Source organism: Lithobates pipiens, unplaced genomic scaffold, assembly GCF_037356315.1.
Source record: "Lithobates pipiens isolate NorthernLeopardFrog02 unplaced genomic scaffold, aLitPip1_a1.2 Scaffold_1, whole genome shotgun sequence".
In the NCBI taxonomy this organism is placed as follows: Eukaryota; Metazoa; Chordata; class Amphibia; order Anura; family Ranidae; genus Lithobates; species Lithobates pipiens.
Genome location: NW_027507685.1, coordinates 20,340,087 through 20,366,505, shown reverse-complemented (window position 1 = coordinate 20,366,505; position 26,419 = coordinate 20,340,087). Strand labels below are relative to the sequence as shown.

The window sequence follows — 26,419 nt, the reverse complement described above, 5'->3', positions numbered from 1 at the left end:
AAGTCCTGCAAGCAGCTTCTTTGCAGCGCTTTTGGAGCGGTGAATACAACGCTCCTAAAGCGCCCCTTCCCATTGAAATCAATGGGAAGTGCCTGCAAAATGCCTGAAAAACGATTTTGGCAGCAGCAGTTTGTGGGCGCTTTTAACCCTTTATTTGGCCACTAGCAGGGGTTAAAAGCGCTCGAAAAAAGCTGGTAAAGCGCTGCTAGTTTAAGCGGTGCTTCTCAAACGTTTTTCGGGCGCTGACATTGTAAAAAGGGCTCTTAAAGCACTTGGGCTTTCACATTGGGATTGCAGATGAGGCTTCTTTTAATCCCTTTACAGGTGCTTTTTTTTAACGCTAAAGCGCCTGAAAAACGCCCCAGTGTGAAAGGGGTCTAAATGTAGCAGTGAGAAAACCTGTTCAATTATAATAAAGGTAAATCTAAACAGAACGCACACAGATCGCACCTCTAAGGTAGAACAAAATACAAAACTTTCTTTTTAGATTTGGATAGAGTGGTATGAACCCTTGTCAGACTTCTATTGCTGTCTGTGTACCCTTTAGTAAGTTCACTGTCTCTAATTGTCCTGATCCCCAATGTCATGGGGCAGTTGCTGCCAGAATAGAAAAAAAATAAGGAAATCTTCTAAAATGGGAACAGTTGATCCTTTGACAGCTGTCTAAAAAGGGGATTTCCCTCATATTTAAAGGAAATCCTCTTACTTCCTGTTCAGTTTGTAGGACATAGGGTGAATGGAAATCTCCCTAATAAGACAAAAGTTGTAAAAAAAAATGTACAAAAAAAAAAAACCTAACAGCAGCTATAAAAAATAAAGTTTATCTAAACCCAGAACACAAATTAATTGTTTGGCAGCTTCTCGGTCTTTAGATGTGTTGGCTGCATTTTATTCTTTTTTTTTTTTTTTTATAAAGCAACACCAAGTATAAAGGTCTTGACAAAAAAAAGTGTAAAGCATAGGGTTTTATTTTTTAATAGAAAGTATAATGGCAGATACCTGACCCTTCTAAGAGCCAGATGCTGGTCCAGACCAGACTTGAGGAAGGCCTGGATGTGAAAAATAGAATATTCTTAGGGGGTTAAGGGGCCTGCTTTTCACTAGCCAAAGCAGACCATCCAGTTGCAGTGGTAGTTCCTACTAGAGGCAGATTTTCTTACCTTGGGAAAGAAGGGAATGAAAGTGTCAGTAATGCCCCTAGCCTTAGAACAGCCTTTCGCAACCAGGATGCCGCAGCACCCTGGGATGCCACCTGAGGTTGTCAGGGGTTTCACAGCATCCTGGTTGAGAAAGGGCATCAGATCAGACCAAGCTCCTGCTCTGCCGAACCGTACATCAGCAGAGCACATAGTAGATGCTTGGTCAGGACAGTGAAGTGGAAGGGGGAGGCCCTCACTGCAAAAAAGGTTGAGAAACACGGCTTTCGAACATGGGTTTCAACAGCCATGCCATTTAAAGCAGTGACTGAGAATCAGGGTGCAATAGTGGGCCCTGTGACACGAGGTCTGGCCTGCTTTAAGAGGCCGAGCCTCATCCACCAGGTATCTGTGTAGGCCTGTGTACCAAGTTTACCTGGGCCATTTTTTGAATAAGGAAGATCACTGGAGTTCCTTCTTCCCCTATCTCACGGAGCAGTCAAAGAATAATCTTGAATGAAGGGAATGCGTGTGCCGGTGTGAACAGTAACAGAACATCGACTTCGAAGTCTAGGGAATCCCTGGACCAGGCTAAATACCTGCCAAATTTCTGTATCTGGAGGCCATGATGAATCGCTTTGATTCTGCCACCGATCCCTAATCACACTGCAATAGTGGCTAAACGCACCATGCCTGTTTGGGTGCCATTCATTTTTATTGCTCGATTGCAGCAAAACTGAAAAATGAATAGCACCCAAACACGCGTGGTGAATTTCATCACTATTGTAGCACATCTGCCAGCAATCCCAAAGCGCTAACTGTGAATAGGGCTAGGTTTTAGAAGGGCAGAATTTCCCAAAGATATCAGATGTAGTAGCAGTGAAATCTGCCCCAGTCAGATAGGGCTGTCTAGAATTAGAGGAAGCAAACTGTTTCAAGATAGCAGTTCTCTGCCCTGAAGAAAGGTCCTAACAACCTGAGCATTTTGCTGGTATTCCTCAATGCTGTTATAGACTATTGGGCCCTTTTTTCTCAGCTCCTCTGTTCCTTGTTTCCGCCATCACAAAGGCTGGCCATAGAGGAATCTAAATTTGGCCGGTTCAGCAGGGAATGGTCAAATTTCAATCCATCTTTGGCCTTTCCCGCTGAACAGAGGTCAATCTAACGATCAACTTCTTTCAAAACGGGGCTGTTGGAAAAATGTCATTCGATTAGTGGCTGCAGGAGTCCCCACGGTCAGAATACAATAGCACAGCAGGGAGAATTCCTCAATCCACCTCATTTACTGGTTGATCAAAAAAAAAAAGGGACCCATGTATGGGCAGCCTAAGTGAGGGAATTCCCTGTAGGGTACTTACAAAATGGATGTGGAATGAGAGGGCATTAGCGTGTCTAGGAAAGGAGCTGCAATGGAAACTTGCTTCTTGCATTCTCAGCAGAGATGGCAGGTGAAAGAGCATCATCCAGAAGGAATAGTGTAACTATGTCATAAAAGCCAATTCTTTGTAAACCTAAATAATAACATTACCCATTTCCAATATACTAGACATATTTACAGTGGAGAAAAACAAATGAAAGTGAATAAAACACCCCACATGTATAAATAAGACCTAGTCACAAATACAGGAGAACCATGTCATACTTCACCCATGCTGCAGGTTCCCCAGAGGGAACCAAACTTCACCCGTCATGTGTGGAAGGAAATAAAATCGCTTGATACCCCCATCAACACTGACTGAATGTCTCCCACAGTGATTGATATTTTGTGCTGCTGGGGGGGGGGGGGGGCATGGGAGCCTTCTTGGCTGGTAAAACACAAGGATTACTGCTAGCGGCTATAGCCACCGGCAGTATTTGGGTACAATCAGCCTGCCCATTAATGGATTGAATCTCAGCAGGTCCCTGCTGAAGCTGAACTGGCCAAGATTCAATCCATCTATGGCTGGCTTCAAAGTGCTGATGTAAACAGGTCAATGTGACAGCCAAGCACCTAGCATTTTTCAGAGGAAAGGTCAGCAATGGTGGCCTCCATGTTTTTTCAGTGATAGGGTTCCTTTGAAAACGTTGGAGACCTCGGCTGTAACATACATTTAAGTCAAATCTGTCACAAAGCAAGATACCACTTTAGAAACCTTCAACATAAGCTACTATTCTTGGAATGAAGACCAGGCATACATTTCAAGGCAGTCTCTTTACTCACATTGAAGCTTAATTGTGGATTCTGACATTTTAAAATGTTCAGAACACCTTGATACTGAGGTTAGGTTAGTAACGGGCCACACCAAGCCCAATAATTAGAGTGTACTAAAATGTATTTTCATCTCCTCTTCTGTCAAATTCTTACCAAGACCAATTTTGTGGCAAGGCTTAACAGTAAATATGCTCTAAGGTATCCTTTTATGAAACTGAGATCAGGTCTCACAGCTGATCTCAGGTCATTACCAGTTTATGAAACTGAGGTAATCAGCGGAGAACACATTCTCCACTGATTACCTCAGCACAGTGAGAAACTGTAACTGTCACAGAAACGGGCAGTGTATGAAGGTGCGATCTCGGCACCTCACTGGCGATCTGTGAAGAATTCTCACTTTCTGATTCACCATCTCAGAGGTGGAGAATCAGAGAGATAAGCATGAAGCTGGCTGAGTATTCTGGAGAAAGCAGGAAGTCTTCCCCACCATTACACACCCCAAAACAAGCAGGTTAGGAATCTATAGTGTATATATATATATATATATATATATATATATATATATATATATATATTTATATATATTTTTTTAGATGTTCATGTCTCTGGCTGGGTTCACGCTTGTGCGATGCGTGAACCAGCGTGATTCCTGTGCGGGTTTCCACATCGCACCTGCATTGACATCTGCGCACCACTGCTGGTGTCAATGTAAATTTAAAGAGGAAGTAAACCCTGATGAGTTTACTTCCTCTTTCATTCCCTGCAAAGGCAAAGCATAATGGACTACTATGCATCGCATAGTAGTCCATTATGTGTCACTTACCTGACACAGGAGCCAGCGAAGTCGCCGCTGTCCCCTGTAGTCCGGAGCATCCATCTTCTTGGTGGGGTCTCGCAGCTCCGCCGCTGTCATTCGGCGAAGCTGCGATGACGTCACTCCCGCGCATGCGCACGGGAGCCGACACGCGCGGCAGCTCAGTCTTTGAGAATGCCGCGCTCAGTGCGCCTGCGTGCCGCTGTCTACGGCGCATGCGCCGTAGACAGCGGTGCCTGTTTTTGGGCAAATATCTCCTAAACCATATAGGTTTAGGAGATATTTCTTGGACCTACAGGTAAGCCTTAATCTAGGCTTACCTGTAGGTCAAAGTGGGTTGTAAGGGTTTACAACCACTTTAATGACACCCCTAGATCATTTCACAGATCGTAGTGCGAACGATGAAATGGTGCAGGAATCATATCGCATGGGTGTGAACACCCATGCGATCCGATTCCAGTACAGACCAAATAAAGGGTCCTGTACCATTTTGGTGCAAATGCAATATGATTTAAATTTACATTGCACAAACATTGCATGTGATATGCACAGCAATGCGTCACATGCATGTGATTGCACAATTGTGATGCCAGTCTCTTTCCCTCCCTCTCTATTTACAGTATCTCACAAAAGTGAGTACACCCCTCACATTTTTTTTAAACATTTTCTTGTATCTTTTCATGTGACAACTATACACCATTCACATATAAATACATACGTATATTGTGTAGGGGGGGGGGGGATTTAACTTTATTCTTTTATTAATATGTTGGGGAATAATGTGTGCTGATTTGTGTTAAACTTTTGTATTTTACACCTCCTCATACTGTAATCCCGCTACATCACGCGAGATTACAATGAGAGGAGCCGTTCTCAGGAGTTCCTGGCGTTTGTAGATTGTTCTCAACTCAACATGAGAAGCGATCTACAGATCATCATAAACAGGCACTCAGAAGAGAGCGATCTCCTCTGAAAATTCCTGAGAACTGAATAGCGGTATTTTACCGCAGTTTCATAAAAGGACACCTAAAACGTTTGAACCCTCGCTGACTTCTGGAGCTGTAGATATTGTGAAGGAATTCATCCTCAAGGCAACCAGCAGAAGCACTGAAGTCATTCTTTCGGCAGGGAGAGCTGAGCTGCCTAATGCTCTGTACACGCGAACGGAAATTCCGCCAGCAAAAGTCCGATGTGAGCTCTTGGTCGGAAACTCCGACCGTGTGTATGCTCCATTGGACTTTTATTTGCGGAATTTTAGCCAGCAAAAGATTGAGAGCAGGTTCTCAATTTTTCGGTTGGAAAAAGTTCAGATCGGAAATTCCGATCGTTTGTACCAATTTCGACGTGAAAAACTCCTACACATGCTTGGAAACAATTCGACGTATGCTCTGAGGCATTGAATTTCATTTTCTCGGCTCGTCGTAGTGTTGTACGTCACCGCGTTCTTGACGGTCCAAAGTTCAGAGAACTTATGTGTGACCGTGTGTATGCAAGACAAGCTTGAGTGGAATTCCATCGGAAAAACCATCCAAGTTTTTTCTGACGGAAAATCCGCTTGTGTGTATGGGGCATTAGACAACTTTAGTTCTTTTACTGTGAACATTGAGAATAAACTGCTGCACAGTGCCTGCAACTACAAAGGTCAGTCAGACAAGTCTTGTACTAAAGCTCATTTACTGCTTGTTTAGGATATATAAAAACATGAATGTTCTTGGCCTGATAACTCTGATTATGTGTTCATTGCAGTGCATTCATAACAAACAGGTGTAATTTACAATAGACCCACAAGTCAAAAACACAATTTACTATGTACATTACCAGTTTTCCTCGTACTGGATTACCAAATAAGACCAATATTGCTAACATCATGTAATGCAAAGCATGACCAAGAAAAGGCAGTCTTAATTTTTTTATTTTTATTTAAAATGTACGTAAAAGTATTACATGAGATAGTGTTGGTTCTTTAAGTTCAGAAAGAAATATGTATCAGCATCCTACCATCCACACCTTATCTTCATGTTTTACACCTTTAAAGGAAACCTGCATATACGGGAATATGTAGACTGCATTTAGGGGGCTTTTTGAAAATGCTGGTTGCCTGGCTGTCTCTGCCTTTGATATTTTATTTAAAAAGCATGTAGGTGATGAATCAGCGCTAAGCACATCTCCTGATCTGCATACAGGTGCCAAGTCGATGATTTAAAGTGTCAGTAAAACAGCCAGGCAATACGCATTTTCAGGCCAGCATTGGCAGCCTGCATATTACCCTTAGTACAGGCGTCTTTCAAGCAAATTCTGCCTTTCTAGTTGCTGAACTATTGTTACACTTGATTGTGCAACTGGAAGAGCTTGGTGGGAATTGTAGTTCAACAGTGTGTGGTGTGCTAAAATTTTCTAAACCTTATTTAGCAAGAACACAGAGAACATTGTAAAGCACTGAGGACTGTAGCAGAGATAAAAGGAAATACAGTTTCTGTACCCAGTCACTAATGAGAGAAGGGGGATAATTTTTGTATATGACCTAAATGTCACAGATGTGGGAATAACAATTTCATCGATGGGTAAGCCTTAGCAATGTGGCAAGATGTACAGTATGTCACAAAAGTGAGTACACCCCTCACATTTTTGTAAATATTTTATTATATCTTTTCATGTGACAACACTGAAGAAATGACACTTTGCTACAATGAAAAGTAGTGAGTGTACAGCTTGTAAACAGTGTACATTTGCTGTCCCCTCAAAATAACTCAAAAACAACCGTTAATGTCTAAACTGTTGGCAACAAAAGTGAGTAAAATGAGTGAAAATGTCTAAACTGGGCCCAATTAATCATTTTCCCTCCCTGGTGTCATGTGCCTCGTTAGTGTTACAAGGTTTCAGGTGTAAAATGTGGAACAACTGGGGGAGAAGGCACAGGCGCCAACCTCAGTGTAGCACATTAGTGAGTTTTAATACACAAATAGATAAGGGTACTCACAAAAGGAAAAGGTCAGTAGGCATTGAGCACAACAGTGCAATCAGCATCTGTAGAGAGGGGTCCATCTAAAGGCTTCTGTGGTGGGTAATCAGAATGGGCCACGCCAGTGGGTGCTGATGCTTCCTGAAGCCTGGAATGAACAGGGAGCCAGATGTGATGTCACTTCTGGGACGCGATGAGAGGGTTAGGAGAGCATGCACTCCTTCTTCAGGCCTGGACTTGTGGGCTTATACTGAATTTTGTGAGCGCCAACACATCCACAGGTGTAAATGGGGAGCAGGTGTTAAGGTGTTATCATTTTCACTCGCTCATACTGATCACTGGAAGTTCAGCATGGCACCTCATGGCAAAAAAACTCTCCGAGAATCAGAAAATAAAGAATTGTTGCTCTACATAAAGATGGCCTAGACCAGTGATGGCGAACCTTGGCACCCCAGATGTTTTGGAACTACATTTCCCATGATGCTCCTGCACTCTGCAGTGTAGTTGAGCATCATGGGAAATGTAGTTCCAAAACATCTGGGGTGCCAAGGTTCGACATCACTGGCCTAGACTATGAGAAGATTGCCAGGACCCTGAAACTGAGCTGCAGCATGGTGGCCAAGAACATACAGCGGTTTAAACAGGACAAGTTCCACTCGGAACAGGCCTCGCCATGGTCGACCAAAGAAGTTGAGTGCATGTGCTCAGCGTCATATTCAGAGGTTGCCTTTGGGAAATAGATGTATGAGTGCTGCCAGCATTGCTGCAGAGGTTGAAGGGGTGGGGGTCAGCCCATCAGTGCTCAGACCATACACCACACACTGCATCAAATTGGTCTGCATAACTGTCATCCCAGAAGGAAGCCACTTCTAAAGATGATGCACAAGAAAGCCTGCAGTTTGCTGAAGATAAGCAGACTAAGGACATGGATTACTGGAACCATGTTGTGTGGTCTGATGAGACCAAGATAAACTAATTTGATTCAGATGGTGTCAAGCGTGTGTGGTGGCAACCAGGCGAAGAGTACAAAGACAAGTGCGTCTTGCCTACAGTCAGGCATGGTGGTGGGAGTGTCATGCTCTGGGGCTGACTGAGTGCTGCCGGCTCTGAGGAGCTACAGTTTATTGAGGTAACCATGAATGTCAACATGTACTGTGACATACTGAAGCAGTGAATCTTCCTCCCTTCAGAGACTGGGTCGCAGGGCAGTATTCCAACATAACGAATCCAAACAAACACACCTCGAAGATGACCACTGCCTTGCTAAAGAAGCGGAGGGTAAAGGTGATGGACTGGCCAGGCATGTCTCCAGACATAAACCCTATTGAGCATCTGTGGGGCATCCTCAGATGGAGGGTGGAGAAGCGCAAAGTCTCTAACATCCACCAACTCCATGATGTCGTCGTGAAGGAGTGGAAGAGGACTCCAGTGACAACCTGCGAAGCTCTGGGGAACCCCATGCCCAAGAGGGTTAAAGCAGTGCTGGAGTGTACTCACTTTTGCTACCAGCAGTTTAGTTATTAATGGCTGTGTGTTGAGTTATTTTGAGGGGACAGCAAATATACACTGTTATACAAGCTGTACACTCACTATTTACATTGTAGCAAAGTGTCATTTCTTCAGTGTTGTCACATGAAAAAATTTAACAAAATATTACAAAAATGTGAGGGGTGTACTCCCTTTTTGAGAGATTGTATGCAAAACACAGGTATGACTATGGCACAGCTTCAAATCATTTTCGCTTTTTCATGGAATGGCAATCAATATTACCATATTTTCACATGAAATGCATGTGCAGCTAGAGCATAGACCTATGTTGGTGGGCTTTTGTTTGCTTCAAGCAGGTTTTGCATTCCCATACAAAAAATAAATCAACTGCAGGTCAGTTGCACCTGTCAGTAAATTCCTAATGGTCGCTGAAGCATCTTAAACTGATTCTATTGACACAGGTGGACAATATGTGGGTTAGGAGACCAAATGGTGTTTCCAGGATCCTTTTTGGAACCCCTTCATAATTTTTTTTCCGACACCTAAAAACCAAAACAAATTTAAACCCATTTGTTTCCTAAAGAGTGGTCATCAACTCTGCCCTCAGGGCCCACCAACAGGCTAGGTTTCATGTATTACCTAGGGGAGATGCAGACCAGAATACTGCAGTCACGGAGCAGCAAATGATACCTGTGATGTATTTCAGTTATCTTGCAAACCTGGCATGTCAATGGGCCCTGAGGACAGGGTTGATGACCATTGAGTATTATTTGGTATGTACTTGCACAGCTTTTATTAGTTTGATTACCAAAGTAATAAGCAGAATTATGCTTGAAGCACTGAAACAGCACATTAAAAATGTTTTGTGCATGCCAGGTAATTTCAACCTTTGGGTTTGAGTAAAAAGGGAGATTTAAACAGTAGCTGAACTCTGAAAGCTGTGGCCAGAAAAGGCAGGAAGAGGACAAAGGACTAGTCACCAAATCTAAAGTGACACTAAACTCTTAAAAAAGAAACATGTCAGAGCCTCTAGTTAGCTTGACCTCACCAAATCTCATGAGAATAACAGACAGAGGCAGCAGTGCCTTAAAGTGTTACCAAACCCACGACCCTGCATTCACTAAATCTGGTCTTCAACAGTACACAGAACATGGAAATGCAATTATTTTAGTAAATATAAGCTGCTAAATAGCTTTTTCTCATCAGCAGTATAGAGCAGTCTTATGACTTCCGAGTTCTGGTTAAAGCTTATAGGAGTAGTTTTCATTCTGTTTTGACTGTCCTATGAGGCTTCAGGATTCTGACCCTCTGTCTGTACAGTGCTGATTGGCCCCATGCTGATCACATGCACCCTTCCCAAGGGAAAAAAAAAAGCTGTAGCAATTCACACCAAACTAAACATGTGCAGCTTGCCCCCCAAGGCTCTGTACTATCAGGAGATGGATTAGGGACTGTGGAAGAAGTGAAGGATTAGAGAAGACCGGATTAAGAGCGGAGGATTAACCCCCTAGGTACCACAGTGAGTATAACAAGCATGCTTTACTGCATATAAAGACTAATTTTACGGTTGTGGGTTTAGTAACACTAACTCTCACACTGCAGATCTACGGCTATGACGCACTAGTACAGGAGTGCCTAGTCACATTCACATTTTCGGAAGTGAGCTTCTTATTTTTAAGTAAGAATATAAGGTACACACTGCCGACAGTTGCGTGCCTGTTAGTGAATCAATATTGAAGCAAGAAGGTTTCGCTATCACAAAACAAGTATGCCAAAAAGGAGTTCAGACATCTTCTAGGGCAGTGACTCAAAGTATATAAAACAGAGGATCAGCATAAAAGCCAAACAACTTGAATTGCTATAAAGAGATCAGCAAAAGGCAGCCACGTGTTTATTTCAGGAACGGCTCATGTTATGAGCTTTAGAGCCTTGTCTTCCAATATTAGGCAAGCTTTATTTGATATTCCCTTTGTGCCCTTTTTTTAAAGGAGTCGCAATTTGTTGACCTTTACACAGTATGATCGATAAGAATAACTTACAATCACATATGTTAAAGAACTTCTGGGTAGAGAAATAGAGAATTTGAGTTGTTACTTAGTTGGGGCAGTTTTGTCACAAACTTCGTAAAATCTCACACACACACACACACACACAGCACACAACACACACGCATCAATATCAGTACAAGAGTGAAGGAGGCACATGAAGGATCCCTACACAAAACATCTCATTGTATCAATACCGATCTTACTGCATAACCGTTATTTCTTTGCAGACTCTGATTGATGGTTTCAGCTAATATTGAATTGAGCAGTAATTTTAGGGTAAAGTATGGTTATTGTGGGATTTCTGTATAGCAAATACATCATCGGTCTCTAGAGTAATTTAACAAATAATAAAGGTCTTGGTTTAATACAGGAGTGGATAACAGTTGCAGTCTTTGCTTGTTTGTAAAGGTAAAAGGTAAAAATCCTTTTGCAATTTACATAAATTGCTGCTTAGCTTAAAACAGTGCTCTTCTGAGTAACTTGATTGCCAGATCTGACGTTGACTAAAACAAAGCTTTCTCATCTTAGCCCTTGTACACACGGTCGGAAATTCTGACGGAATGTGTCCGATCGGACCGTTTTGTCGGATATTCCGACTGTGTGTGGTCTTCATCGGACTGTTTCCGTCGGAGTATCCGACGGACTAAGTTTTCCAACTTGTTGGTAAAATTTTCCGACAAAATGCTCCGATTGGACATACTCCGATCATGTGTAGAGAATTCCGATCGGACAAAGTGCCACGCATGCTCAGATCAAATTCCTACACCAAAGCTATTGGCTACTAGCCTGAACGTAGTCCCGTCGTAACGAAATAACGTCATCACGACGGATTTTCCGACAACTTTGTCCGACCACGTGTATGCAATAGTTTCGGACAAAATCCGACGGATTTGGTTGTCGGAATCTCCGACCGTGTGTACAAGGGCTTATGGTGGACATAGGTGAAAACAATGAGTAGTAGGAAATCTGTACATCTTGAACAAGTCATGTGCCATCAACACCCATCAAGATCTGCCTTCCTAATCAGCAGCATGAAAAATGCAGCAATTTAAAGGCCAACTTTATCTTTTGCACCATGCTACAACCATATTTAGGGTATAACATGTAAACTGACGCAAATTGGTTATCCCCACAATATCTTTATAAAACATGCTGGGAATTTGGAAAACACTGTTCTGGATTCAGAGAAAGAACACCTGAAAGTTTGCAAAAGCTGACAAAGATAAAGAGCATGTGCTTCAACATACCATCACACATCCACACTTACCATTTCCCTTAAGCCTTACCCCACTATCAGATAGAATTACTCCCCCCCCCCCCCCCCTTTCTCTGCTCCATCATTGAACACATTCACAAAGCTGAGAACTACTTGTGAAAATGGCTTTGTTAGCACTGACCTGAGCATTGCTCTCTGGGTAAATAGAATAGCAATATGCATTAGCCAATGTCCATCCCAAGCATGGCAATAGTTACAGTATGTATAGGTACTTTTGTTAGTGACAGATGTTATTATGCAGTATGGTTTAATCTGATTAATAGGCTGCATATACCATCAAAATGTTAACCATTTCCCAACATCTCAATGGATACCATGCAAGTCACAGAAGCACACTGTTCAATTATTGACACCATTGGTTAGGATAATTATTATTATTTTTGTTTTTTAATCTATTGTTCCTCTCCCTCTCCCAGATAAAACGGGACCTCTACATCTTCTACAGAGCAGTCTTCTCCTTTTGACAGATGCGGAGACAGATTAAAAGAAGCTATGAAGAGAAAAAAGGAGAGAAAAGAGGGTATTATCAAGTGGCAGATAAATGCGCAGTGATTAAAGCTTATCAGCCAAAGAGCATTAACGTTATTAGCATTCAGCAGCAGTAAAGAAAATAGTAGTTAAGGAAAGCAAAAAGCCATAAAACTTGACAGATACACAAATAGATTATTATACAAATGGCCGTCCAACTTCAAGCAGACCTGTATTAAACCTAAACCTGTAAAAAAAATATAAGTAAAAAGAGGTGTCCAAACCCAAAAGTACAAAAATGTAATTACTCAGGTGTATTTAGACGTTACATCTATCAAACTGGTAATCGCAAATGGTGCAAACCAAAGTATAGAAAGTTTCCAAACATTATACCCATTCATAAACTAAATCTAAAAAAGGATTAAAAATTAGGTAACTCAAAATGAAAAATTCTCTGAACAGACGAAGAAGTGCCTCATCAAACCCTAAAGCCGAGCGTCACCCAAAAGGGGAAGTTCTGCTTTAAGGCCTCCTCCCTCTCATTAATGAAATGGCACTTGAGAAAGGGGGAGAGTGGGTACCCGATTTAGAAGTTGTCCCCCCCGCAGTTTTCTGGGACATGTCACAGGTACTAGAAGACTGCACGACTATTCACAATGCGGAGCGTGGCTTGCGCATACGCATTGGGCACCCGGATGTGAAGCTGCAACAGCCAGGTGCCCACAGTTAAGATGCTGGAGACAAAAATTAAAACAAAAAAGTGTGGCGCTTAGGTGGCAACAAACCACATGAACCAGTAAGGCACTAATTCAAGCAAAGAAAATTACATACACTTCAAAAGATGCTGGAGACAGAAGAATGGAGGTGAAAATGGCTGGGGTGAGCACAGTGCTGGATCGTAGAACAGGCGAGTGCCTGTTTATTAAAATACATTTTTACATAGGAGACTGGAGCTCCTCTTTAAGGGTTTGTTAACACCATCACACACATACTAAAACAATCTCATGATGTGCCGGCTGGTGTTCCATGTGTACGAATGGCACCTTTTTCTTTTAACTTCATGGGAATATCACAGATGACATGTGAGCCGTGGTGCATGGTAGAACATTGTAGTAGGTCTACATTTTCTTTTATGCAATGCACTGCACCCCACCTCAAAGGGGAAATTCAGTTTCTGTTTTCCTACAGCACCTACTGTAGCTGTTGGATTTAAAAAAAAACAAGTACTTACAAGTGCCTGAAGTCTAGTGCTGGTTCTTGCAGCCATCAGCTGAACCACATGGCGCACTGAATTATCCTTCAGCCTCCTGAGACACAAGAAAAGTCCAAGGAGACTGCGAGAGGAGGAGGCATCTGGGCAAGTTTCATCATCCTTACCTAGTCAAGGATTGCCGAAGTAGGAGCAGGTACTTGCCCCCTTCCTTAAAGAACAAACCTGCAACTCCGTTACATGCTGGAGGGGAGGGAGTGAATTAGTGGTATCTCGTATTTTGAATGAAGTTCTGCTTTAAGGCAGCATTACGGTATGTACAGGTCACATAGAAACAATTATTTCCTGTGTGCCCTGGTCCTGCATTGATTTGTGCAGAATGTATTCATTTAATACATTAAATTTCTTTTTTTTTTAATGCAAGCACCTGAATCGGACTTTGATCGGCCTCTTGCAATCGCTGTACAGCAAAGCTCAGACTTGGAGAAAGAGAAGCAAAGGAGCCAGCAAGTTGTACTGCAGTGTTCACGTGCTAATAAGCAGCAAGTGTGAGAGGGAGCAGGGGTCATCAGTCTTCTGCTTCTCCTTTCATTGTCTAGACTCTGACTGGGAGGGGAAGGAGAAGACTAGACCTGTGTTAATGACAGCAGAAAAAAAATAATAATTAGGCTGCGCTGTGTGGCAGAGGTTTGTAAACCACGGGATTGAACCCACAGATACACAGAATGTCTGTCACAGGATTTGTATAAAAGCAGTTTTGCCTTTCTTCTGTGTATTTAGCCATTTACTTGGAGTTCAGGTTTAAAGAATAAACTTTACCTACTAAAATCCTTTATCATGAATTGCTTTTTTAATCATTGCTTTTTATTCTTCTCTTCCAGGTCTCTACCTCTTAGGGACCTATATGGAGTCTCAGATGGACAAGTGAGATGCTAATGCTGGGCTTTCTAGAAACATAGAATGCTTTAAAAACAATGTCATGATAGACCATGTATTAAACATTTATTTTTAAAATAAGGCTTTTATACAGTAAAAATGTGACATACCTCCATACAATTTTAGAAATTCAACAAAACAGAAAATTACCAAACCAAGGATTTTGCGATTGCAAAATGCAGCATGTACAATGACAACAAATGGCAGGGAGTTGCGGGCCCCCTAGAGCTAAACGCGGGGTTGCTATGGCGACTCCTGCATCCCTTCACGCTACGCCCATGGGCAGAACATTAACAGAGAAGGTCATTGCACAATCTAGATAGATTACCTAATGGTATTGTTGTGTCTATGGGCTGTTCATAAAAAGATTTAAGGATTAGAGAATAATGAATTCATTATACATTGCTACATTAAAGCTGATGAAACCTCAATCTCATGTTACCAAAAGTATCTTTATTTACTACAATACAAAACATATAGACCAATATAAAAAGGACAAATTGAAGCCATGAAATGACTATAGGACAGAAATGCTTTGGGTGTAACATTTTAGGAAGGTATGGGTCATGTAACATCATACAAACATTAAATGACTAAACAAATACAAAAGGGTTACACCTTACAATAAAGCCTTTAATGTATAACATACTAATATTTAAAATACTCCGGAAATTTGAGGAGAATCCATTTTCCATAGTTCTGGGACAAGCCTGAACGCAATAATATAGTGTAAAGCCAAAAATGTGCAGTGATGCATACAAACCAACAAGGATTGGAATTTTGTAGCCTGATCACTCAAACTGAAGACTACATTATGATTGGTTATCCAGGATCATTACATATCACAACTGTCAAATGACAGCTTAAACAGAGGAAATCTACAGTAGAGTAATCCTTTAAACCACTTACAGAGCGGACGATTTGCCCCCTTAATGACCAGGCCATTTTGAGCGATACGGAGCTGCATCGCTTTAACGGACAATTGCGCAATTGCGTTGTGCAACACTGTACCCAAACAAAATTGACGTCCTTTTTTCCCCACAAATAGAGCTCTTTTTTGGTATTTACTCACCTCTGCGGTTTTTATTTTTTGCACTACAAAAACAAAAAAAGTGACAATTTTGGGGAAAAAAAGCTATTTTTTTGAATTTTTCTATAATAAATATCCCCAAAAATGTTTTTAAAAAACAAATTTCTTCCTTGGTTTAGGCCGATATATATTCTACATATTTTTGGTAAAAGTCCTCCTTATCCTTGATTGAAAAAAAAAAAAAAAAAGAGTGAAGAACAAATAATCTCTCTTTATACCCGGGTTCTGACCGCTTCCTTTAGGTGCCGATTAGGTTTACTGGGTCTCACTCCAGGATCCTAGAAAAGCTGATGCCCAACACTGCAGCACTGTATAGGAGCATATTTTTGTGGGATCTTCAGCGTACCCAGGATCCAATAAGAAGAGCCAGAGTGTAAGAGGAAAAAAAAATAAAAAATAAGAGATGGAGGATTACTACCTGGAAGTGCTGGCATGATATGAGCGTGTAGCAAGGCACTGAAGGGGTAACTGGAGTGCTGTACAGTAGCCTCACCCCGATTAACACAGGGAAAGGTTATCAGAATGCTACTTTTTATTTTAAATGAGAAAATTGGTTTAGAAAAAAGGACTATAATTTACTGATCTATTTGAAGCCAAGTTTGGAGTCCACTTGTAATATGAGAGTTATAAATAAAGATAGGCATGTTCATAAGAAAAAATAGCTTCTTTATGATAGAGTTGTAATAAAGCCTGGATTTACCCTCAATGTAGGATGCCACGTTTAGAGTTACATTTTGAGATTAGCCTGTAAACATTTTCATTTTCAGTAGTAATTTAAAATAAAATAGAAGTTTTTTTCTTTTCTTTTTTTTTTTTTACATTTTAGGTTTAGGTTTTTTCAAAGCATGGCAGACAGGCAAATACTTATAAAGCACTGTTGGGATCACACACCTTGACTTAAGCTTAATAGGAAGGTTTGGGGTTTTCAGTATTTTTTACAAACACATCAGGTTTATAATATATATATATATATATATATATATATTATTGGTGCTCATAAGTTTACATACCTACCCTGGCAGAATTTGATTGCTTGGCCATTTTTCAGAGAATATGAATGATAACACAAACTTTTCTTTCACTCATGTTAGTGTTTGGCTGAAGCCATTCATTACCAACTGTGTTTATTCTTTTTAAATCATAATGGCAACAGAAACTACCCAAATGATCCTGATCAAAAGTTTACATACCCCAGTTCTTAATACCGTGTATTGCCCCCTTTAACATCAATGACAGCTTGAAGTTTTTTGTGGTATTTGTGGATGAGGCTCTTTATCTTCTCAGATGGTAAAGCTGCCCATTCCTCTTGGCAAAAAGCCTCCAGTTCCTGTAAATTCTTGGGCTGTCTTGCATGAAAGGCACGTTTGAGATCTCCCCAGAGTGTATCAATGATATTGAGGTCAGGAGACGGAGATGGCCACTCCAGAACCTTCACTTTATTCTGCTGTATCCAATGACAGGTCGACTTGGCCTTGTGTTTTGGATCATTGTCATGTTGGAATGTCCAAGTTCGTCCCATGCGCAGCTTTCCGGCTGATGGATTCCAATGTTCCTCCAGTATTTTTTGATAACTGCATACATCTTGCCATCAATTTTGAACAAATTTCCTGTGTCTTAGCTCACACATCCCCAAAACATCAGTGATCCACCGCCGCGTTTCACAGTAGGAATAGTGTACCTTTCATCATAGGTCTTGTTGACTCCTCCCAAAATGTAGCGTATGGTTGTGGCCAAAAAGCTACATTTTGGTCTTCTCACTCCAAACGACTTTGTGCCAGGAGGTTTGAGGCTTGTCTCTGTGCCATTTGGCATATTGTAAGCAGGATACTTTGTGACATTTGTGTAGTAATGGCTTTCTTCTGGCAACTCGACCATGCAGCTCATCTTTCTTCCAGTGCCTCCTTATTGTGCATCTGGGACCAACCACACCACATGTTTTCAGAGAGTCCTGTATTTCACCTGATGTGATTTGTGGGTTTTTCTTTGCACCCCGAACAATTTTCCTGGCAGTTGTGGCTGACATTTTAGTTGGTCTACCTGACCGTGGTTTGGTTTCAGCAAAACCCCTAATTTTTCACTTCTTGATTAGAGTTTGAACACTGCTGATTGGCATTCTCAATTCCTTAGATATCTTTTTATATCCCTTTCCTGTTTTATACAGTTCAACTACCTTTTCCCCGCAGATCCTGTGATAATGCTTTTACTTTCCCCATGACTCAGAATCCAGAAACGTCAGTGCAGTACTGGATGGAAGATGTAAGCGTCTGTCAGGAGTCCAGAAATTCATTGACCTTTTACACACACACACACACACACACACACACACACACACACACACTAATTACAAGCAAACAGATCACAGGTGAGGATAGTTACCGTTAATAGTCATTCAAACCTCTTTGCGTCAACTTGTGTGCATGTTATCAGGCCAAAATCACCAGGGTATGTAAGCTTTGATCAGGGTCTTTGGGTAGTTTCTGTTACCATTATGATTTAAAAAGAGTAAACAGAGTTGATTGATAATAAATGGCTTCAGCCAAACACTAACCATGAGTGAAAGAAATGTTTTTGTGTTATTCATATTCTCTGAAAAACGGCCAAAAATTAATTATGTATGTGTGTGTGTGTGTTTATATATACACATAGGTTTTATATATATATATATATATATATATATATATATATATATATATATATAACCTATGTATTTTAAAATCATGTGTATCATGTACATAGAAAAACACCATGTGCCTATTACCAGAAGCAGACTCTGCCTCCTGCTTTTGTAGTGCTATACATCCACCCAATAGAGAAACTTGAGTAAGCCAGCATTTGCTGATCTAAAATTCTTATGTAAAAGTTATTTAACAAATAACTTTAAGGCAAAGATTGCAATAAGAACCCAAAATATAAACTCAGTGAAATGACACTATACTGTCCCTTTAAGCTGTTGTAAATAGCGCCAACATTCCTTGTTTCATCTTCCCATTGCAGATCTGAGAATGGTTGATAAAAGGCGACAATCGTTTTACTTTCTACTTTTGCCCCAGTATTTATAAAACCTTTTAAAAATGAAAAAAAAAAAAAAAAAAAGGAAACAATTGTGACAAAAAAGTAGGTGTAAACTAGCGTACTGATTTGATCTTGGATCAAAATGATAAACAGGATATCGATGCTAATTTAGAAAAGGCATCTTCCATCACTGTAGAAGACTACTCAGTGCACAGCCAAGGGTTACTGGAAAGAAAAAAGTGTAATACCAAGTTAATATGATGTAATTAAACATAAGTAAATAAATCACCAGTACAAATTAAGGTTTGTATTTTTATTTAAAACAGAATCATAAAGTTCCCAAATGTATCATATACCTTCACATACAGTATATTGACTATTTATGCACTGATAGGGACATGTCATCTGTATGGTTTATAAGGCTCTTCCTGCTCTTACACATTCAATCTGCAGGATTAAGAGAAACATGCTATAAGAAATAATGTAGCCTGGCCTGCCATTCTTAACCCCTGCTTCCAAAAGTGTCTGTAACGTGAAAAGTATGGGTGCTTCAGTTGCTGATCCCCCTTGTGCATTTGTTGTATCTCTAGCTGTTATGCTGATCCTTGGGTTTCAATACTATCCAAGCTCCTGACCCAGAACAAGTATAGTGATGGGGCATTTTTTTTTTTTTTTTTTTTTTTTTACCCTTGTTTGTTCAGAAGAATTGAAGCAAGCAACTATCATTTTTAAGAAAGGACCAACAATGGCAAATCCCCTTTTTTTTATGACATAATTGTGTTAAATTGATACCTGCCTGTCTTCTGTACTTTGAGTTACTGACCCAGAAGAAGTATGCCGATGTAGTAAGTTAGAGTGAAGTCAGAATTCCTGATCCCTAGATTTGTTCCAGGTCAGGAACCTATAGTACTGAAGTCATTACAGCTGCATGACAGCCAAGAAATTCGCCTTTTCCAAAAGTAAAGCTCAGCATTGGTATCTTCAGTGCAGTCCAAGTACAGGCTTCCTTGAAAAAGCAATTTTGGGTAATAAGTGAATTTAATCATTAAACTACTAAAGGGTATCCCAGAAACACTGATGTTTTTGTAAATCTATAAAGCCCACTCATATATTACTTTATTCTGAGTTCAATTAAATTAATTGCAGCCAGATACCAGAGACTTCCTTGTGTGTGTGGTAGGTGGCCCCATTTGTGTATTGTAAAATTTGTGTTGTGTAACCCCTCCCTCTGCTTGACAATCAACTTCATCGTATTGAAAGGATTAAAACTAATGATCACCCCCACCCCCAGGTAAAATGAATATTACCATTTCTTGGCACCTGCATTACTTTTCATTTTTAAGGCAAAAAACATTTTAAAGCAAGTACAGTAAAGACTTGATGATCTTACCAGAAATGCAGTTTCCTTTTTACTTCCTGTGAGTTGAAAAGGCGGCAACAACCATCATATTTCTTTTGTAAACTACTAATCCCCCCCCACCCCAGAGGGGTCGGTCCACCCCCCCCCCCCCCAACGAGCCGGACGGCCTCCTTACCTCCTCACTCAGATCTCCCCCCCCCCGTTCAAGCGGGGGAGCGCCACCACAAGTGAGCCAATTTAGTGGCGGCTGATGGGTCTTCGCCTCCAGCCGTGCTCTCTGCTCTCCTCTCTCGGCCTAGGTATCCAATAAAATCACCTGGCGTTTTGGCCAATGGGGAAACTTCTCTCATAACCCACTTCCCAGTTGGCCGGGAGGAGGATAAGTGTGAGAATAGTGACAACTGAGACAGAGCACTGCGCTCCGAGCCCACCCTTTTTTGATGCCTCTTAGAGCCTCTGGCTTTATTCACGTGTCAGTGCCAGCCCCCCCCTGCCCCCATTGGAATCCATGGTCCAGCGTCCCTGTATGTAGACCAAGGGGCCGGACGCATGGATAGGGTAAGGGGGGGGGGGGCCCAGCACCCGTGCTCCTTCTATGGATGGGTTGCCACTGGTAAAAACCATGGTTTCCTTTAGATACAAATGTTGTAGCCATGTAAGGTCAACTAGTGTTTTGTTTGCAGGATTACAAGATTAAAAAAAAAAAAACACCTAAAAAATGAAATATAGTGAAGCTGTAATATATTACATTCTTGTTTTCGGGCTTAGATAGGCTTCAAAGTATAGAGACATTTGTATTCTTTTTTACTAGATATTTAGAAACGACCACCCTGTTGAGCCAAGTGATGAAGAGAGGGCCACTTGTGGCTGGAATTTAGACCAAATCAGCCAAAATACGAGCAGTGTATGGCAGGCTTTATGCCAAAGCTGACCTTTTACCTGTACAAGTTCATTCATACATTTAAGAGATTCATGGTACCTCCATGAACTAAAATCTTGAATGACATTTTGTGTGACTACCAGGCCAATGTCTCAGTTTTAATAGAACATACATTCTAAAAAATGCATGCGCAGATGACCAGTTTTGATTTTTCTCAGCTGAGAGGAAATGCAACTATTAACCACCTTCAGACCGGACCATTTTGCTGGTAAATGACCAGAGGTCTTTTTACAATTTGGCACTGCGCTGCTTTAACTGGTAATTGCGCGGTCATGCAATGTTGTACCCAAACAAAATTTGCGTCCTTTTCTTCCCACAAATAGAGCTTTCTTTTGATGGTATTTGATTGCCTCTGCGATTTTTATTTTTTGCGATATAAACGTAAAAAGACCGCTAATTTTGAAAAAAAAATGATATTTTCTACTTTTTGTTATTAGAAAAATCCAATAAACTCAATTTTAGTCATACATTTAGGCCAAAATGTATTCAGCCACATGTCTTTGGTAAAAAAAAAAGTCAATAATTGTATATTTATTGGTTTGCGCAAAAGTTGTCACATCTACAAACTAAGGTACGTTTTCTGGAATTTACGCAGCTTTTAGTTTACGACTGCCTATCTCATTTCTTGAGGTGCTAAAATGGCAGGGCAGTACAAAACCCCCCGAAATGACCCCATTTTGGAAAGTAGACACCCTAAGGAAATTGATAAGTGGCATGTTGAGCCCATTGAATATTTTTTTTTTTTGCCTCAAGCGATTGAATGACAAAAAATAATTTTTTTTTTTTTTTTTTTACACAAAGTTGTCACTAAATGATATATTGCTCACACATGCTATGGGCATATGTGAAATGACACCCCAAAATAAATTCTGCTGCTTCTCCTGAGTACGGGGATACCACATATGTGGGACTTTTTGGGAGCCTAGCCGCGTACGGGGCCCCGAAAACCAAGCACCGCCTTCAGGCTTTCTAAGGGCGTAAATTTTTGATTTCACTTCTCACTACCTATTACAGTTTTGAAGGCCATAAAATGCCAAGATGGCACAAAACCCCCACAAATGACCCCATTTTAGAAAGTAGACACCCCAAGCTATTTGCTGAGAGGCATGTTGAGTCCATGGAATATTTTATATTTTGCCACAAGTTGCGGGAAAATTACAAACTTTTTTTTTTTTCACAAAGTTGTCACTAAATGATATATTGCTCACGCATGCCATGGGCATATGTGAAATGACACCCCAAAATAAATTCTGCTGCTTCTCCTGAGTACGGGGATACCACATATGTGGGACTTTTTGGGAGCCTAGCCGCGTACGGGGCCCCGAAAACCAAGCACCGCCTTCAGGCTTTCTAAGGGCGTTACAGTTTTGAAGGCCATAAAATGCCAAGATGGCACAAACCCCCCCCAAATGACCCCATTTTGGAAAGTAGACACCCCTAAATTTAGGGGTACACTAGTGAGACTAGGTAATAAATGGCGGGTGCCCTGAAACTATGAAAAAAATAACTAACCAACCAGCGTCACCTGTAACAGTTATATGGTGATCACTGGTGAAAGGGTTAACTAGGGGGCTTTATGCGGTAGTATATGGGGGTCCCTGGCGCTATAAAAAGCTGCGGCGAACCTAAATACCTACCTGCCTAACTAGCGTCACCTGTGACACTAATACAGTGATCAGAAAAACGATCGCTTATTAGGCTGGGTTCACACTGGAGCGATGTGGGAACGCCACGAATGCGCGGCGGGTTCCCGCATCACATGCCTCCCGGCGGCAGTTCACACTGCCCTATGCGAACTGCTGGGAGTGTCAGTGAAATGTTAATGACACCCCCAGATCAGTTCGCATATCGCAGTGCGATCTGCAAACTCGGATCGCATGGTGTGAACACCCATGCGATCCGATTCTGCTGCGGACCAAAAAAAGGGTCCCGTGCGAGTTTGCGGCGGGTGCGGCGGGTGCGACACGAATTCAGCCATACTATCTGTATGGCTGAACTCGAATCGCACAGAGATCGGATGTGATTTGCACTGCAGTGCGAATCACATCCGTTCTCATAAACCGCTGCAATGTGAACCCAGCCTTAGCGACACTGGCGACGGGGGGTGATCACGGGGTTAAACCTTTATTGGGGGGGTTAGGGGGGTACCTTAGAACTAAAGGGGGCTAACCCTAACTGCCCTAACAGTTATTACAGTCACAAATGACACCCGCCGGGTGATCAGGGGGTTAAACCTTTTATTAGGTAATAAATGGCGGGTGCCCTGAAACTATGAAAAAAATAACTAACCAACCAGCGTCACCTGTAACAGTTATATGGTGATCACTGGTGAAAGGGTTAACTAGGGGGCAATCAGGGGGCTTTATGCGGTAGTATATGGGGGTCCCTGGCGCTATAAAAAGCTGCGGCGAACCTAAATACCTACCTGCCTAACTAGCGTCACCTGTGACACTAATACAGCGATCAGAAAAATGATCGCTTATTAGGCTGGGTTCACACTGGAGCGATGCGGGAACGCCATGAATCCGCGGCGGGTTCCCTCATCGCATGCCTCCCGGCGGCAGTTCACACTGCCCTATGCGAACTGCTGGGAGTGTCAGTGAAATGTTAATGACACCCCCAGATCAGTTCGCATATCGCAGTGCGATCTGCAAACTCGGATCGCATGGTGTGAACACCCATGCGATCCGATTCTGCTGCGGGCCAAAAAAAGGGTCCCGTGCGAATTTGTGGCGGGTGCGGCGGGTGCGACACGAATTCAGCCATACTATCTGTATGGCTGAACTCGAATCGCACAGAGATCGGATGTGATTTGCACTGCAGTGCGGTGCGAATCACATTCGTTCTCATAAACCGCTGCAATGTGAACCCAGCCTTAGTGACACTGGCGAGGGGGGGTGATCACGGGGTTAAACCTTTATTGGGGGGGTTAGGGGGGCACATTAGAACTAAAGGGGGCTAACCCTAACTGCCCTAACAGTTATTACAGTCACAAATGACACCAATGCAAAAAAAAAAAAAAAAAAATGCAATTGGTGTCACTGTGACTGGGGGGGGCAGGGGTAATTGGGGGGTGATCGGGGGACATTTTCATTCGTCGGGAGCGATCGCGAGGGGGTGGCCATGAATGAATGGCCGTCCCCTCGTCCGGGATCGCTCCCGAACGAATACCGAATACCGACCGCCGCAGGCACCGGGCGGGGGCTCGATCGGGCCCCCGACCCGCGGGCAGGCAAGGACGTACATGTAAGCCCTTATGCCTGCCCGTGCCATTCTGTCGACGTACATCGTCGTGCGGCGGTCGGCAAGTGGTTAATTTGTTTGCTCCCAATATCAGCAGAAAGTGTCCATCCTTTTTTCGTCTGCCCTGCTTGAAACTGAGATTGATTGTCGATTTGTAACCTTTAACTCTTAAAGATAATTGAGCAAATGTTCTGAAAATTACAATTTTCTAATGAAATTCTACACTTGTAAAGGCCAGCCTAATACTGATGTACACTAAACCTAAGGCCCCTTTCACACTTGTGCAACTTGTCCTGTGACTCGGGACTGCAAAGTCGCATGACAAGTCATACCCCGTGATTTCCAATGAGTACCATTCATATCTGTGTGACTTCAAGTCGCATCGACTTCAAAGCAGTCAATGTACTACTTTGATCGGACTGATGCGAGTTACACAATCGTGTAGAAATTGCGGCTTTGAAGTCGTGGTAGTGTGAAAGGGCCTTAGACAGGTTTGATGGAGACTTCAATGCAACATCTTCACCAAAAATGGATACACCAGACTGCCTTTTCACAAGACACCGTGAAGCCCCCTCCTATAGTGGAAATTTGTCAAGAACCTTTACCACAGGACAAAACAGGGTTACTGATCACCAACATCTCCAGGGATAAACACCATCACCAGTGGCACACCTAGAGACCAAAAGGGGTGTGTGCGTCAGTCCACACCAACTGCTGCCACTTGGAGTGTGCTCACTGCCAATGAATTGGCTTACGCTGTGACCAAGACATGCAAATGATTAAGCAGCCAGCAGTGTTGCAGCCGAGTTATCTGTGCTACCTTCTATCTCCTCATTCATATTTTTCTGCCCACCACAGAGGCATGTTCTCTCACCTGAGTCTGTAGCAACACTGCTGATGGAACCATGCTCAATCATTGTGCCACATCGCGCACATGTCAAGATACACACAGGGGAAGAGAAGCAAGAACATTCTTAGCTTCGGTAAAGGGATTTTGCTTGGGGAAGGGCAGGGGTGATCTTTGGTCACATTTTGCCACAAACGCCCATTTTCAGTCTGCCTAATGTCATTATCGCCTATATATTGTCTCCTAGATGTCACAATTGCCCATTTTTGCATACAGTGTCACATTTGTTGCCAGCATATTAACACAATTAATTTAGTCCCCTGTAGGCTGTCATTTTGAAGCCATGGTGCCATTATCGTCAATTTGCCCCAGTACACTATGGGTCCACTATTAAACCCTGAATTTGATTTAGAGCACCATTATCATTCCCATGTTTGGCCATGGCACACGAAGTGTGCTGCTATTCAAACTTTGGATTGTATCCCCCCCCCCCCCCAAACATGATTATAAAACAAATAAAGCAGAAATTTGTATAGGATATTAGAGGAGACATAGCGGGGGGCATGGGGACAAAAGGGATAATGTTGTACTCAAGTGTTCGGCTCTCTACACATAGTAAAATAATGTTTGCTTTCAGACTATTGCAGGAAGATACACAGAAACAAAACTATTGTGGCACCAACTTTATTACTGAAAACCTAACCCTGAGCATGAACAATAATGTAGTCAACAAAGAAATCAACAGCAATATAAAATTCTAGCTGTCCCCTACAACAGACATGGAAAAAAAAAATACGCAAAATAGATTTTGGTTATCTCCTTGTAATTAAACATGCATATAACAAAACATGCAAATGAAAAATAAGGTGACAATGAATGTATGTTGTAAAAATTCCGCATGCTACGAATTTCATCTTCTACAAGCTGACAGAAACTTGCAGGTTTTCATGCAAAAGGAGTGAATTATGATTGACCAGGGGTCAAGAATCATTAAATGATTGATGGAGGGAAACAGTGTGCCAGGAATAAGCATGTTACAGGAAACCAGAACTGTAAATGAGAAATTAAAATAACGATTAATATTTACATGATTATAACTTGGGTATCAATTAGTGAATAAAATGCCAATTTGGCAAAAGAACAGACATGCAATGGCAAAAATAAAATTTCAAACAAGTAAAAAAACTAAAAAGAAAAGAAAAAGGCAGAACGTGATGATCAACACAACTGGCAGAGTTGCAGATCAGCCAAGCATTTCATTTGTTTATCCATTTTTTGACATGCACAGCCAATGATCTGCCACAAGGTGGCGTCTCAACTCACTAAGAGCAGCAATGCAGATTTCAGAATACAAGCTCCAATCTCCCCTGTAAAACCTTCTATACCTGCCAAAGCTAATTT

General features: G+C 41.8%; 1 protein-coding gene and 1 long non-coding RNA gene across 7 annotated transcripts in view; both read right to left on the bottom strand.

Moving 5' to 3' along the window:
• Nucleotides 1-6,042: 6,042 nt before the first annotated feature.
• LOC143983465 (uncharacterized) lies at nt 6,043-8,674 on the bottom strand. Its single transcript, XR_013274615.1, has 2 exons — nt 7,667-8,674; nt 6,043-7,522 (listed from the first exon to the last, which is right to left on the bottom strand). It is a non-coding gene; the product is annotated as an uncharacterized LOC143983465 (long non-coding RNA).
• Nucleotides 8,675-10,423: 1,749 nt separating this feature from the next.
• The window catches only part of SEPTIN6 (septin 6), a 91,863-nt gene continuing 75,867 nt past the window's right edge, over nt 10,424-26,419 (bottom strand). For 3 of the 6 annotated variants that reach the window (XM_077483105.1, XM_077482663.1, XM_077482749.1), the window contains one exon: nt 18,326-18,853. Coding sequence is in view for 4 of the 6 variants with exons in the window: in XM_077482663.1 (XP_077338789.1) it covers nt 18,829-18,853 (25 nt within the window). In the remaining 2 variants the exon portion in view is untranslated. Of the gene's footprint in view, nt 12,403-18,325; nt 18,854-25,686; nt 26,069-26,419 lie in introns of those variants that run through there. The other 3 variants (XM_077483017.1, XM_077482838.1, XM_077482924.1) reach the window with 2 other exon arrangements.